At 44.6% G+C, this 16,283-nt stretch overlaps 1 protein-coding gene across 5 annotated transcripts in view; it reads left to right on the top strand.

The window, feature by feature from the left end:
• The window catches only part of LOC137531799 (uncharacterized), a 193,204-nt gene that overhangs the window by 157,832 nt on the left and 19,089 nt on the right, over positions 1 to 16,283 (top strand). For all 5 annotated transcript variants that reach the window (XM_068251765.1, XM_068251763.1, XM_068251762.1 and 2 more), the window contains one exon: positions 5,159 to 5,448. In XM_068251765.1, coding sequence (XP_068107866.1) covers positions 5,159 to 5,448 — 290 coding nt within the window. The remainder of the gene's footprint in view (positions 1 to 5,158; positions 5,449 to 16,283) is intronic.

Raw genomic sequence — 16,283 nt, 5'->3', positions numbered from 1 at the left:
TTGATTCTGATATAGACTTTCCCAGAGTCAGTCTGGCTCATTCTTTTAGTGTGATTAAGTTTTTATGCACATCATTGTATTTTTTGAAGTATGTTTATTGAAGGTTTTCTACATTGATTCACATGCACCCAAGAGTCAATTTCTCTTTTATACATTTACATGATTATCTGTTGACATGGTGCATGTGAATGTCAAATTTATGTGAATGTTTTTTAGCATTAATAATCCTTTTTTATTTGTGGTCCCGCTGTACCCGGGTCCGCAACAACGAGTACCGGTAATTCAATTGCATTTTTTATTACATTATTTTCACTAGAGTTCCTCTTTAATATCAGCCAAGAATACAGGCTAGGTTATATGTATTATAGATAATACTAATATGCCTATGTTAACCTCCTAGCCGGTTATCGGGGTAACATGCGCAGGAGGATTGCTCAGGCCCTGCTGGGCCGATTTTCACAAATTTTTTTTTATTGCACGCACCGCGCCGCAACACCCCCCCCCCCCCCTCCCGACGGGGAAAGCCATGCAGGAAATCCAGTTCTGAACGGGATTTCCTGCTTGCGCAGATCACCGGAGGCGATCGGAGTGGGTGGGGGGATGCCGCTGCTCAGCAGCTATCATGTAGCTAGCGCTAGGCTATGCTTTAAAAAAAAAAAAAATTAAAAGTGCTGGGCTACCCCCTTGCCGGGGTTAATATCTCCTTAATGACTGATTCAGATTATTTGATTTGTGAAGGCACAATTTATTATGTAACTTATAACAGCCAGACGGTGAGGTATATATGTTTTTGACTCTTTAAGACAAAGACTGTATATGGATTAGGTATGTCTTGTCTGTTACGAATATGTAAGATAATTGTACTGGACAAAACACATTTTTTTCTCTTAATTGTTAAAGCAAGCCTGAACTGAAATTAAACATACACATGTCATACTTACCTCCCGTGTAGTCTACTTATCAATCTCTTTCTCATCTCCTGCATCCTGTTTTTCCACTGTGATCAAAGGAATTCTCTGTCCTCCATTTTGACACAGCGAGGTAAATACGTAACATTCATTTGCAGGTTCATCGTTACATAGTTACATAGTTATTATGGTTGAAAAAAGACATACGTCCATCGAGCTCAACCAGTACAAAGTACAACTTCAGCCTGCTCCCTCACGTATCCCTGTTGATCCAGAGGAAGGCGAAAAAACCCTTTCAAGGCATGGTCCAATTAGCCCCAAAAGGGAAAAATTCCTTCCCGACTCCAGATGGCAATCAGATAAAAATCCCTGGATCAACATCATTAGGCATTACCTAGTAATTGTAGCCATGGATGTCTTTCAACGCAAGGAAAGCATCTAAGCCCCCTTTAAATGCAGGTATAGAGTTTGCCATAACGACTTCCTGTGGCAATGCATTCCACATCTTAATCACTCTTACTGTAAAGAACCCTTTCCTAAATAAATGGCTAAAACGTTTTTCCTCCATGCGCAGATCATGTCCTCTAGTCCTTTGAGAAGGCCTAGGGACAAAAAGCTCATCCGCCAAGCTATTATATTGCCCTCTGATGTATTTATACATGTTAATTAGATCTCCTCTAATGCGCCTTTTCTCTAGACTAAATAAACCCAGTTTATCTAACCTTTCTTGGTAAGCGAGACCTTCCATTCTTCGTATCAATTTTGTTGCTTGTCTCTGCACCTGCTCTAAAACTGCAATATCTTTTTTGTAATGTGGTGCCCAGAACTGAATTCCATATTCCAGATGTGGCCTTACTAGAGAGTTAAACAGTGGCAATATTATGCTAGCATCTCGAGTTTTTATTTCACTTTTAATGCATCCCAAAATTTTGTTAGCTTTAGCTGCAGCGGCTTGGCATTGAGTACGATTATTTAACTTGTTGTCGATGAGTACTCCTAAGTCCTTCTCCAAGTTTGATGTCCGCAACTGTATCCCATTTATTTTGTATGGTGCTAGACCATTGGTACGACCAAAATGCATGACTTTACATTTTTCAACATTGAATTTCATCTGCCATTTATGTGCCCATATAGCCATCCTATCCAGATCCTGTTGCAATATGACACTATCTTCCTGAGAGTTGATGATTCTGCCCAATTTTGTATCATCTGCAAAAATAGCAACATTGCTCACTACTGCATCCACTAGGTCATTAATAAATAAATTGAAGAGCACTGGACCCAGTACAGACCCATGTGGGACCCCACTGCTAACAGTCTCCCATTTTGAGTATGATCCATTGACCACAACTCTTTGTTTTCTGTCCATTAGCCAGTTCCCTATCCAAGCACACAGACTCTTCCCCAGTCCTTGCATCCTCAACTTTTGCACCAGACTTTTGTGGGGAACAGTGTCGAAGGCCTTAAAGGGAAGGTTCAGGGACGCTGTGAAAAAAACAAAAATCCAAATCCACTTACCTGGGGCTTCCTCCAGCCCGTGGCAGGCAGGAGGTGCCCTCGTCCCGGCTCCGCAGGCTCCCGGTCTCCTCCGGTGGCGTGCCCAAACTGGCCAGGCCGGCTGCCAGGTCGGGCTCTTCTGCGCTCCAATGTGCGGCTCACTGGTGCGCGCTGACGTCATCGGACGTCCTCCGGGCTGTTCTGCGCAGGCTCAGTAGTTCTGAGCCTGCGCAGTACAGCCCGGAGGACGTCCGATGACGTCAGCGCGCACCAGTGAGCCGCACATTGGAGCGCAGAAGAGCCCGACCTGGCAGCCGGCCTGGCCAGGTCGGGCGCGCCACCGGAGGAAACCGGGAGCCTGCGGAGCCGCGACGAGGGCACCTCCTGCCTGCCACGGGCTGGAGGAAGCCCCAGGTAAGTGGATTTGGATTTTTATTTTTTTCACAGCGTCCCTGAACCTTCCCTTTAACAAAGTCCAAGTATATCACATCTACAGCATTCCCAATATATTAGCATTCACTACCTCATAAAAGCTGAGCATGTTAGTCAAACAGGACCTGTCTTTAGTAAACCCATGTTGATGCTGAGAAATAAGATTATTTTCTACTATGAAGTCATGTATAGTATCTCTTAGTAACCCCTCAAATAGTTTGCATACAACTGATGTTAAGCTTACAGGTCTATAATTTCCTGGATCTTATTTTTTGCCCTTCTTAAATAATGGGAAAACGTGGGCTGTATGCCAATCCACTGGGACTCTGCCAGTTGAAAGAGAGTCACAAAAGATGAGATAAAGGGGTTTATCTATAACTGAACTTAATTCCCTTAGGACCCCAAGATGCATGCCATCCGGGCCAGGTGCCTTGTCTATATTTAATTTATAGACAAGGCACCTGGCGTGTGTTTATTTAAAATAATTTTACTCGGTTGAGGTTTATACCTCCAGAAGGGTGTGTACAGTAGGCTGTAGTTTATTCTTGTCTTCTACTTAGTCCTTCTTGATTATTACTCTCACAGACGCTTCTGTTGCAGATGAGCTCCCAGTTTAATATACACCACACTAATTTTAAAGGACACCTGCACTGAGAGGGATATGGAGGCTGCCATGGGTATTTTCTAATAAACAATGCAGATTGTATGGCTGTCCTGCTGAGCCTCCAATACTGTTCGCCATAGACTTGAACAAGCATATGCAGATCATATGTTTCTGACTGAAGTCTGACTGGATTATCCGCATTTCAGGTGTGTGATCCAGATACTACTGAGATGAGCAGGACTGCCAGGCAAATGGTATTTTTTAAAAGGAAATCAATATGGCAGCCACCATATCCCACTCAGTTCAGGTATCCTTTAAGATCACGGGGCACAAAGCTCAAATCTTATGTTTGATGTTCCTAATGTTTAAATAATTAGTGAGTGTAAAACATACAGATTCTAAATCATCATAAAAATGTCACTGTTTACATTTCAGAAAAAAGATACAAACATACTGTTTTTGTATACATCAGTGCAATATGTAGCTTCTGTACATTTCAGACATGAGTCAACAGTACTCCATTGTTGTATTTGTTATATATTATATATTTTGATATATTTGAGTACATGGTCAGTTTAACCCAGTAGAAGCAGTGGAGAAAGATTAAAAAACATTCAGGTCCCTTTTACACTTGCGTTGCATTACACTATTTTACTGCAGGGGGCAGCAAAAGCAATTAAAGTCTATAAAGATTTTCACACCTATTGCGGTCCATTGCAGTGCGCCGGATGTATCCGATCTGATGCGAGGGTTGCAGCGTATTACCGCAAACACCGCACTTAATGCACGGTGCTTGGAGTAATGGAAGTCTATGGGCGACGCAGTAAGTGTAAATGCATTATGTAAATGTGTGTCACGGCACGCATGTGCGGACCGACGGGAATCCCAGTGACTTACTTCCTGCCCAGCAAAGAATACGTCACTGAATGGGGGGGGGGCGTGCCTAAGAATATGACCCTGTCAGTGCACTCTGCCGCAGGGTCATATGATTTTTGTTTTTTGCGTTGCAGTGGGATGCAGCAGGAGTATCACAGTATCAGTATCACAGCAGAAGCAAAAATTAAGTGTAAAACCAGCCTCAAATTATTCATGATCCAGATACCAGCACGCACGGCCAAATTCAGTAAGGGCCTTTTTCCACTACCCTGCGATTTGATTCTGATCGCAAATCGCAAGGTACTTTAAAACTAATGGAAACTGCAGCAGCAATTTCCATTAGTGCGATCCGATTGCGATGCAATTTTGGTCAAAGCACAATCGTCGTCCTGCCGCGTTTTGTATGCGATTGAGCTGTACTATAATGAGTATAGTAGCTCAATCGCAATCGCATGGTGGAAATTGAAACGCGATTGCGATTGCATTTCATAGTGGAAAAGAGCCCTAAATATCAGGACATGCCTTTTTAGTGTTTGACCACAAGATGGCATCAGGATATGTATTAATTGTTTCTTAGGAGCAGATAAGCCTTGAGTACCTTGATGCCATCTTGTGGTCAGATACTAAAAACACATGTCTCACATTAACCTAATCTGTGTCAAAAATGTGCTTGACAACAAACTGGCAATCATTGGGCACAGTGCAGGTCAGACGATTGTTGAATGCATGCACAAGGATAATGGGTGCTAATTACGATGTGCCTGCGGTCTATTGTCTGTGTATGCTTCTGAGGTCTAACAGATACTCTTTTGTACTCTTTACTTTGCCTGAAAAAGAGCAGAGCACAAGCCCAGCCCCCAGAAATGACAGCACCTCCTGCAAAAAGGTGTCAGCTGATGACATCACCGCTGACACCCCATCAGACACGCCTCCTCAATCTATAAAGACAGCTCTGAGCTGCGCGCATCCTGACAGAACCAACACGCCGACCCTCATCTATAGGGGAGCCGAGGATGCCATCATTCTGATTCACGTCTACAGGGAAGCTGTGGATGCCTTTGATCAAAGAGGAAGAGGAAGCTTGCTCCAGCTGCTCCAAACTATCAGAGAAGCTTGCAGAGACCACACCAGGTAAGTTTGTTACAGAATATAAGAAACATTTCTGACACAGAAATCATGATAATTATGGTAAAAAATGGGTATCCTGAAGAATTTATTATGCAATATAATATGTCAGTATTAAGTCCTCCGCCAATACGACAAATCTCTGTGGCACTGACAGGGTTACCGCACCTCTAAAACTAGTGAGCCTGCCACTAACAGGAAACGTGCTCACCCAATGTGGTAACTGTCCTGGCCCACACACAACTCCACTAGTATATCCTCACCCCCACTGGAAATCCGCTCTCATCAGTTACACAGAGATTTGTCCTATTGGTGGAGGACTCTTAGGTGGTCTAACAGCCTACGCTATGAACAATCTTATTGTTTTTTGTTGAGGGCACACTCAGTTGTTGGGAAACCCAGTAGACACGAGGCATCCCTTTGGTTTGCAGTACTGTTGACTCAACCTCTTTACAATACACTGAACAGTTTATAGAAGTCTCAGTGGCGTAGTTAAGGAGCTGTGGGCCCGATGCACGTTTTACAATGGGGCCCCCCCAAGCACTCTATACGTAACAATTGATACGGCGCACCAAAACCTGCCAAGGGCAACTTTAGTGTCAGAGGTGCAAGAAAAGGATGGGAAACAGTTTGTTAATGATTACCACTATTCAAAGTATCTATAGAAGTGATATTTATGAGCACAGGACCAATAGATAGCTATACTGTAGTTGAGGGAGGGCCCTTTGGGGCCCCTCTGGCCCAAGGGCCCCGATGCGGTTGCTACCTCTGCAACCCCTATTGCTACCCCCCTGAGAAGTCTGGTGAACTGGACTGCTATTAGAGGCAGCGTCTTGTCATTTACTATGTACCAATGCTGTGTCATCTAGTGCTGCCTTGCACGTGCAAAAGGATTCTCCTATCTCTCCACTATGAATCCTTGTTGGATTCTGTGACCAAGGGTTGAAGAGGATGTGTTGTGTTAAGCCTTGTACACATGATAGATTGAACTCAGCTGATAACGGTTGCCTCTGCTGAGAATCAAGCATGAGTGCAGTGTCCCCTGATGTTTGGCAGACTGACTCAGCTGAGCTAGCTGAGGACATTGTTCTCCCTAATCCCCCCACCAGCTCCATGACGATCCTTGTGGGCCGCTCTGTAAGCCCCAAGACCCCCCCCCCCCGCAAAGCAAGAGAACATGTAAATAGCCAAGGGGCTAGCGATGCATCTGTACTGCCTTATCTCCACTCTCTTGCCAAAGAGATCAAATCCCAATCCCTCATGGGCGACAGTCCACATACATGTGTACAGGCTTTAGCCATCAGACGGGGTGGAGGATAGTAGGGATGGTCAGAAATGCCAATTTCCGCTTCCGCAGAAAATACGCTTTCCGCCATTGCCAATTACTGCCAAAAATTTCCACCAACTTTAACCACTTAAGGACTGCAGTCATAAAACCCCTTAAAGGGAAGGTTCAAGCAAAATAAAAAAATGAGTTTCACTTCCCTGGGGCTTCTACCAGCCCCATGCAGCCATCCTGTGCCTTCGTAGTCACTCACTGCTGCTCCAGTCCCCCGCTGGCAGCTTGCCGACCTCGGAGGTCGGCGGGCAGCATTGCGTACATGTTTACGCATTCCCGCTAGTGCAGGAACATTAACATTAAAAATTTACGCATTGAACGAGTAATGCGTAAAAATGTATGTGTTAATGTTCCTGCACTAGCGGGAATGCGTAAAAATGTACGCAATGCGGCCCGCCGACTGCCAGCGGGGGACTGGAGCAGCAGTGAGTGACTACGAGGGCACAGGATGGCTGCATGGGGCTGGCAGAAACCCCAGGTAAGTGAAAGTCATTTTATTTTGCTTGAACCTCCTTTTCTTGTCACTAATACAGCTTTCTTTTGCTGCTATTTGATTGCTGCTGCGATTTTTAGTTTTTATTATATTAATAAAAAAAGACATGAATTTTGTCAAAAAAAAAAGATTTTTTTTAACTTTCTGTGATAAAATTTGTCAAATAAAGTAAAATTTCTGTATACATTTTTGTCCAAATTTATTGTGCTACATGTGATAAAAAAAAACAACCATTCAGTGTATATTTATTGGTTTGGGTAAAAGTTATAGCGTTTACAAACTATGGTGCAAAAAGTGAATTTTCCCATTTTGAAGCATCTCCGACTTTTCTGACCACCTGTCATGTTTCATGAGGTGCTAAAATTCTAGGATAGTATAAATACCCCCCAAATGACCCCATTTTGGAAAGAAGACATCCCAAAGTATCCACTGAGAAGCATGGTGAGTTCATAAAAGATTTTATTTTTTGTCACAAGTTAGCGGAAAATGACACTTTGAGACAAAAAAAAAAAGTTTCCATTTCTGCCAAACTTGTGTAAAAAAAAATCAAAAAATTGTCATTTACAGAGATATTTCTCCCACCCAGCATGGGTATGTGTAAAAATACACCCCAAAACACATTATACTACTTCTCCTGAGTACGGCGATACCACATGTGTGACACTTTTTGCAGCCTAGGTGCGCTAAGGGGCCCAACGTCCTATTTACGGGTCATTTTGAGGCATTTGGTTTCTAGACTACTCACGGTTTAGGGCCCCTAAAATGCCAGGGCAGTATAGAAACCCCACAAGTGACCCCCTTTTAGAAAGAAGACACCCCAAGGTATTCCGTTAGGTGTATGGTGAGTTCATAGAAGATTTAATTTTTTTGTCACAAATTAGTGGAATATGACACTTCGTGAAAAAAACAATAAAAATCAATTTCCGCTAAGTTTTGACAAAAAATAAAATCTTCTATGAACTTGTCATACACCTAACGGAATACCTTGGGGTGTCTTTTTTTTCTAAAATGGGGTCACTTGTGCGGCTCCTATACTGCCCTGGCATTTTACGGGCCCAAAACCGTGAGTAGTCTGGAAACCAAATGCCTCAAAATGACTGTTCAGGGGTATAAGCATCTGCAAATGTTGATGACAGGTGGTCTATGAGGGGGCGAATTTTGTGGAACCGGTCATAAGCAGGGTGGCCTCTTAGATGACAGGTTGTATTGGGCTTGATCTGATGGATAAGAGTGCTAGGGGGTGACAGGAGGTGATTGATGGGTGTCTCGGGGTGATTAGAGGGAAAAATAGATGCAATCAATGCACTTCGGAGGTGATCGGAAGGGGGTCTGAGGGGGATCTGAGGGTTTGGCCGAGTGATCAGGAGCCCACACGGGGCAAATTAGGGCCTGATCTGATGGGTAGGTGTGCTAGGGGGTGACAGGAGGTGATTGATGGGTGTCTCAAGGTGTGATTAGAGGGGGGAATAGATGCAAGCAATGCACTGGCGAGTTGATCAGGGCTGGGGTCTGAGGGCGTTCTGAGGGTATGGGCGGGTGATTGAGTGCCCTAGGGGCAGATAGGGGTCTAATCTGATGGGTAGCAGTGACAGGGGGTGATTGATGGGTAATTAGTGGGTGTTTGGAGGAGAGAACAGATGTAAACAATGCACTTGGGAGTTGATCTGACGTCGGGTCTGTGGGCGATCTGATGGTGTGGGTGGGTGATGGCCCGCAAGGGGCAGGTTAGGGGCTGATTGATGGGTGGCAGTGACAGGGGGTGATTGATAGGTGATTGATGGGTAATTGATGGGTGATCAGTGGGTTATTACAGGGAAGAACAGATGTAAATAATGCACTGGCGAATGGATAAGGGGGGGGGGGTCTGAGGGCAATCTGAGCGTGTAGGCGGGTGATTGGGTGCCCGCAAGGGGCAGATTAGGGTCTGATCTGATGGGTAACAGTGACAGGTGGTGATAGGGGGTGATTGATGGGTAATTAGTGGGTGTTTAAAGGAGAGAACAGATGTAAACAATGCACTTGGGAGGTGATCTGACGTTGGGTCTGCGGGCGATCTGATGGTGTGGGTGATCAGATTGCCTGCAAGGGGCAGGTTAGGGGCTGATTGATGGGTGGCAGTGACGGGGTGATTGATGGGTGATTGACTGGTGATCAGTGGGTTATTTCAGGGAAGAACAGATGTAAATAATGCACTGGCGAATTGATAAGGGGGGGTCTGAGGGCAATCTGAGTGTGTGGGTGGTTGAGTGGGTGCCCGCAAGGGGCAAATTAGGGTCTAATCTGATGGATAACAGTGACAGGTGGTGATAGGGGGTGATTGATGGGTAATTAGTGGGTGTTTAGAGGAGAGAACAGATGTAAACAATGCACTCGGGAGGTGATCTGATGGCGGGTTTGCAGGCGATCTGATGGTGTGGGTGGGTGATCAGATTGCCCGTAAGGGGCAGGTTAGGGGCTGATTGATGGGTGGCAGTGACAGGGGGTGATTGACAGGTGATCAGTGGGTTATTACAGGGAAGAACAGATGTAAATAATGCACTGGCGAATTGATAAGGGGGGGTCTGAGGGCAATCTGAGCGTGTGGGCGGTTGATTGGGTGCCTGCAAGGGGCAGAGTAGGGTCTAATCTGATGGGTAACAGTGACAGGTGGTGATTGATGGGTAATTAGTGGGTGTCTGGGGAGGAGAGAACAGATGTAAACAATGCACTTGGGAGGTGATCTGATGGCAGGATTGCGGGCGATCTGATGGTGTGGGTGGGTGATCAGATTGCCCACAAGGGGCAGGTTAGGGGCTGATTGATGGGTGGCAGTGACAGGGGGTGATTGACAGGTGATCAGTGGGTTATTACAGGGGGATAGATGCATACAGTACACAGGGGGCGGGGGTCTGGGGAGAATCTGAGGGGTGGGGGGTGATCAGGAGCCCCCAGGGTACAGTTAGGGACCTAATTAAAAAAAATAGTGTTGACAGATAGTGACAGGGAGTGATTGATTGGTGATTAGGGGAGTGATTGGGTGCAAACAGTGGTCTGGGGATTGGGCAGGGGGGTCTGAGGGGTGCTGTGGGCGATCAGAGGGAAGGGCGGGTAGGATCAGTGTGTGCCGCCTGCCCTGGTGGTCCCTCGGAAACTGGGACCACCAGGGCAGGAGGCAGCCTGTATAATACACTTTGTATACATTACAAAGTGTATTATACACTTTGTATGCGGCGATCGTGGGGTTAACAACCCGCCGGCGCTTCCGAACGGCCGGTGGGTTGTCGTCGCGGGTGGGCGGAGCCTATTGCCGGCGGATGCGCGCGCCCCGGCCCGGAAGCGACCCAGGACCCGACGCCAATGTGCGTTACGTGGTCCTGGGCATGCCACTTTGCCGCCGCCAATATACAGTGGGTGGTCGGCAAGTGGTTAACAACGATTTTCTCAAAAACCACAAGATCTTTTTGAAAAAAAATGTCCTCTTATTTCCACTCTCCTCTTTAATAAAGCCTGCAAATGTGGTGTTTTTAGCACGTACGGGGGCTTTGCTATTAACCACCAAAGTCGGCGGCTATTGACTGTAATGTTAAATGTGGAAAATCCGCATTAACGATACTCAGAATGAATAAGCCAATCAGAGAATGGATTTAGGTGGAAATTTCCGCATTCTCTGATTGGCTTATTCATTCTGAGTCTTCTGATTGGCTTAAAATTACCACATATCGGTAATGCGGATTTTCCACATTTAACATTACAGTCAATAGCGGCCGACTTTAGCAGTTAATACCAAAGATCCCGTTGGTGCTAGAAATACCAAATTTGCAGGACATGTTAACCATTTACCGCCATCCTAACGTATTAAAACGTCATGCTTACCGCTATTAACAGCAACATGACGTTTTAATACGTCGCGCATTCCCGCCGCTGCTACCGCCGTGTGTCCGCCGCTACCGCCGCCATTACCGTCGGGATCCCGTGCTGGGCGATTGGGGAAGAGGACTGAACAGTCCTCTACCCAATCGCAGTGCCTGGAGTGAATGGACGTGACCGCGAACAGCGGCTACGTCCATTCACATAAACAGGAAATGTAACAGTTTAATAAAGTGTGTAAAAAAAAAAAAAAAAAAAGTGAACACGTCCTATGAGTGTTCACCAGCGCCATCTTGTGGCCAAAAAGTATATTACACTTACAAAATACATACATTTTCAAGTATATACACATCATTAATAAAATTACACTTCCAACCCTCCCCCCCAAAAAAAACACTTGTAAAAAAAAAAAATCAGCTTAAAAAAAAAAAAAAATAGTTGCCTTAGGGACTCAGCTTTTTTTATTCTATATTTTATGGGGGAAAATTAATTTTAATTTATTACATAGGGGCTTGTAATTATGGCCAGAACAAACAGAAAAATAACCACTTATATTTCAAAATAATATACTGTCGCCATACATTGTGGTAGGGACATAATCTAAACGGTTTAATTATCGGGACCACTGGGCAAATAAAACGTGTTTGTTTTATCCACAGGAGAATGTTTAATTTTAAAACTATAAAGGCTGAACACTGAGAAATAATGATTTTTTTTCTTTTTTTTCTGTTTTTCTCATTAAAATGCATTTAGAATAAAATAATTCTTAGCAAAATGTACTATCCACAGAAAGCCTAATTGGTGGCGAAAAAAACGAGGTATAGATCATTTTCTTGTGATAAGTAGTAATAAAGTTATTAGGGAATAAAAGGGAGGAGCGCTGACAACTGAAAATTGCTCTGGTCCGTTAGGATAAAAACCCTTGGGGGTGAACTGGTTAAAGAGGAGAGTGGGTGGGAACAAGTGGGACATTATTTTTTTCAAAAAGACCTTGTTTTTGAGAAAATCGATAAAGTTAGAAGTAAAAAGTCTACATTTAAATGCTGTAAAATTACAGATAATGTATCAACATGTATATCTACAGTATGTGTTTAATTGATATATATATATTCAGAGTGTGGGAAATTCTTTAACCCCCTGCCCTCATGCAGGCTGGGATAGCCATATAGCCAGAAAGCAGAGCCCTGGCCACGTGGGGCTTCGCAGCCTCAGCTATACCAGCCTGCATGGTCCATGGTATGGGGGGGACTCTGGAGGAGAGAGGCAACCAATCCTCCCCCTCTCCCCCAAAGCCCTTGGCCAATGTATGGACAAGAGGCTCTTCCCCACCTCCGGTGCCCCGGAATCAGTTGAAAAGGGCGCATGAGCTGCCTGTAGGGCGCCTCAGAAACATCAATGTTATTTCTGCAAATATCGGCTACAAGGTGGTGAAAAGGGCGCCCAAGTTTTGATATCGGCTACAATCGGGCACCCCTTGGTAACCCATATTTTATTTGGCTACGTTCGGCTACACTAGGGCGCCCCTTTGTAGCCCATAGTTTTACGTTAGGCTACAGCCCCTTTGTAGCCCATATTTTTTATTCAGCTACAAGGTTTTCAGCTACAAGTTTTTTGATTCTGATACAAAAAGGTCCCCCTTTGTAGCCTATATTTTTTTTTATTCGGCTACAAGGTTTCTGATTCTGCTACAAAAGGGCGCCCCTTTGTAGCCAATATTTTTGATTCGGCTGCAAGGTTTTCGGCTGCAAGGTTTTTGATTCTGCTATAAAAGGGAACTCTTTTTATAGATGAGATTTTTGACTCAAGGGTACATTAGGATTAGGCATCACAAGCGGGGGGGGGGGGGGGGGGGGTGTCTTAGGGCTATGCACCACTGGGGGGGTTAGACACCACCAGGGGAGGGTTCTGTGTGAGAGTAGGGAGAAGTTAGGTCATAGTAATCACCAGTGGGGGGGGGGGGGGGAAGTCTTAGGGTTAGGCAGCACCTGGGGGTGTCTAAGGGTTAGGCACCACAAAGGGGGGGTTAGGTAACACCAAGTGGGTCTTAGGGTTAGGCACCTCAGGGTTCTGTGTGAGAGTAGGGAGAAGTTAGGTCATAGTAATCACTCTTCTCAGCTATATCTAGAGCCCTTTTATAGCCCAACAAATTTTGCCTATAACAGCATCCTTTTTATAAACTAAAACTAGCTTTTTTGGCTACACCAGGCGCCCTTTGTAGCCGATTTTGGCATATGGGCTACACCAGGCACCCTTTGTAGCCAAACGTGGCATATATGGTCTACACCAGGTGCCCTTTGTAGTTGAATTTGGCATATATGGGCTACACTAAGCGCCCTTTGTAGACAAATTTGGCATATGGGCTACATCAGGTGTCCTTTTTGTAGCTGAATTTGGCATATATGGGCTACACCAGGCGCCCTTTTTTAAACTACACTGTGCCCCAGGAGGAGGTGGGGGGGGGGGGCAACGACACCCAGGGGGTTCATGGTGACATCAGGGAGCCCTCTCTAAGAAGGGGACCTCCAGATGCCCGCTTCCTCCCCAGGAAAAATGAGTATAGGGGTACATAGTAACCAATTCTCTATTTTTATCTGGTAAACAAATGATAAGGATGCTAACCAGGCAATCCAAAAGATAAAAAAATCACTCTTACTTTTCTTCTCAACAGATTATAATTTACCAGGTCCCCTGGTTCTTATTTGGTACATCTGCCGCAAAAGAGAAGTTGCAGTGCATGCTGTTTTTTTTTTTTTTGTTTGTTTGTTTTTTCTTCTACTTTTTTCCCCTCAGAGATAACTAAAGTTTCTTTCATTCCCGGTTTCCCCTCCCACACCTCTTTTCCTCTCTGATTGGCCAATATTTTTTTTGCTGAGAAGCTGAGAAAGTGACTCAGCTGAAATCCGATCCATACAAATAAACCAAGTCTGCAAAGTCACACAATGATTTGTGACCTTATTGCACAGCTGTGTGGGTGTTTTTGAAGACTGGGAGGAAGCCATGCAAGCATACTAAGGGCTCGTTCCCACTGTTGCGACGCGATTTCGGCCGCATTCCGACGCTTGTAAAAACGCATGCGGATGCGTTTCTGCATGCGTTTTTACCCGCGATTTCGCATGCGATTTCGCATGGCAGGGTGCCATGCGAAATTAACCATGACACTGCCAGGGCAAAATAAAATTGAAAAAGGTGCGAAATCGCACGCGAAATCGCGGGTAAAAACGCATGTAACAAACGCATGCGTTTTTACTATTAAATACATTAGCGGCGATTCGCACGGATTCCCGACGCAGGCGAAATCGTTGGCTCTTTTGTGCGTTTTTTACCGCTGAAAAAAACGCACCTCAACAACGCTACAGTGGAAACAGGCCCATCCACTTGCATTACATGTGCGGATCTGCATGCGTTGGACGCATGCAGATTCGCGATAGTGGGAACGAGCCCTGAAACAGAAAGAGGAGAGGAAACAGAGTAGGGGAAGAAATTACAACAGGATTGGCTTCAAACACAGGGATTCCAAAATGGCAACTGACAGAAACAGAATTATCTTTATTTACTATATAAAACTCACTGAAATCAAAATGTGGTCAGTTTAATACATATGTTATGTAAGTAGAGCATGTATTTATCTACTAATATATGTGTTTTTTTTCTGAGATAGTATGGCTAACAGCTCCTCTTTAAATGAAATAAAAACACAACAATGAATAAAGTCCTTTATTATTTAACTTCTTCTGTACCATCAGTTTGTGACCCTTTAAGGACCAGCGACTGCTGGTACCGCAAAACAGTGCTCTCCGAAGAATCGCCGCACGCCAGTCATGCCGCTCTCCCATTGCCGCATGTCCCTCTCTCTCTGCTGTCCCTATGACAACAGAGCTGTGTGAGCAGGTCAGAAACTGCTTTCATTTGCTTGGGATTGGCTTACAGTGATGATAGGATCAGGAGCCAATGAAATCGGCTCCTGACCTGCTCACACAGCTCTGCTGTCATATAGATTGTAGAGTGAGTAAGTTAGGGCGATGGGATAGCGGCGCTAGCAGCGGGACCATGCGGCGGCGATGTTTGAAATCTACGTTCTGTCAGAGCCGCACAGCCACAAGTAGGACGTAGATTTCAACCGCGCTGGTCCGGAAGCAGTTAGTTAACCATAAACACTTAACTGAACCTCGGAAAAGTCCCACACCAATATCCTCTGTTAACTTGATTGAAGATCTCAGGATCTCCGCACACCTGCCACCACACACCACTGCCAGCTTTAGCTATACTAAGTATAGCTAGAGCTAAAGCATCTTTAACCACTTGAGGACCGTGGGCTTTACCCCCCTTAACGACCGGCCACTTTTTTTCCATTCAGACCACTGCAGCTTTCACGGTTTATTGCTCGCTTATACAACCTACCACCTAAATGAATTTTGGCTCCTTTTCTTTTCACTAATAAAGCTTTCTTTTGGTGCTATTTGATTGCTCCTGCGATTTTTACTTTTTATTATATTCATCAAAAAAGACATGAATTTTGGCAAAAAAAATGATTTTTTTTAACTTTCTGTGCTGACATTTTTCAAATAAAAGTAAAATTTCTGTATACATGCAGCACGAAAAATGTGGACAAACATGTTTTTGATTAAAAAAAAAAAACCCATTCAGTGTATATTTATTGGTTTGGGTAAAAGTTATAGCGTTTACAAACTATGGTGCAAAAAGTGAATTTTCCCATTTTCAAGCATCTATGACTTTTCTGACCACCTGACATGTTTCATGAGGGGCTAGAATTCCAGGATAGTATAAATACCCCCCAAATGACTCCATTTTGGAAAGAAGACATCCCAAAGTATTCACTGAGAGGCATAGTGAGTTCATAGAAGATATTAATTTTTGTCACAAGTAAGCGGAAAATGACACTTTGTGACAAAAAAAAAAAGTTTCCATTTCTTCTAACTTGCGACAAAAAAAAAATGAAATCTGCCACGGACTCACCATGCCCCTCTCTGAATACCTTGAAGTGTCTACTTTCCAAAATGGGGTCATTTGTGGGGTGTGTTTACTGTCCTCGCATTTTGGGGGGTGCTAATTTGTAAGCACCCCTGTAAAGCCTAAAGGTGCTCATTGGACTTTGGGCCCCTTAGCGCAGTTAGGCTGCAAAAAAGTGCCACACATGTGGTATTG

This window comes from Hyperolius riggenbachi, chromosome 9 (assembly GCF_040937935.1).
Source record: "Hyperolius riggenbachi isolate aHypRig1 chromosome 9, aHypRig1.pri, whole genome shotgun sequence".
Lineage (NCBI taxonomy): Eukaryota > Metazoa > Chordata > Amphibia > Anura > Hyperoliidae > Hyperolius > Hyperolius riggenbachi.
Note: the sequence above shows the minus strand (reverse complement) of the source record. Positions and strands in the feature narration are given on the sequence as shown.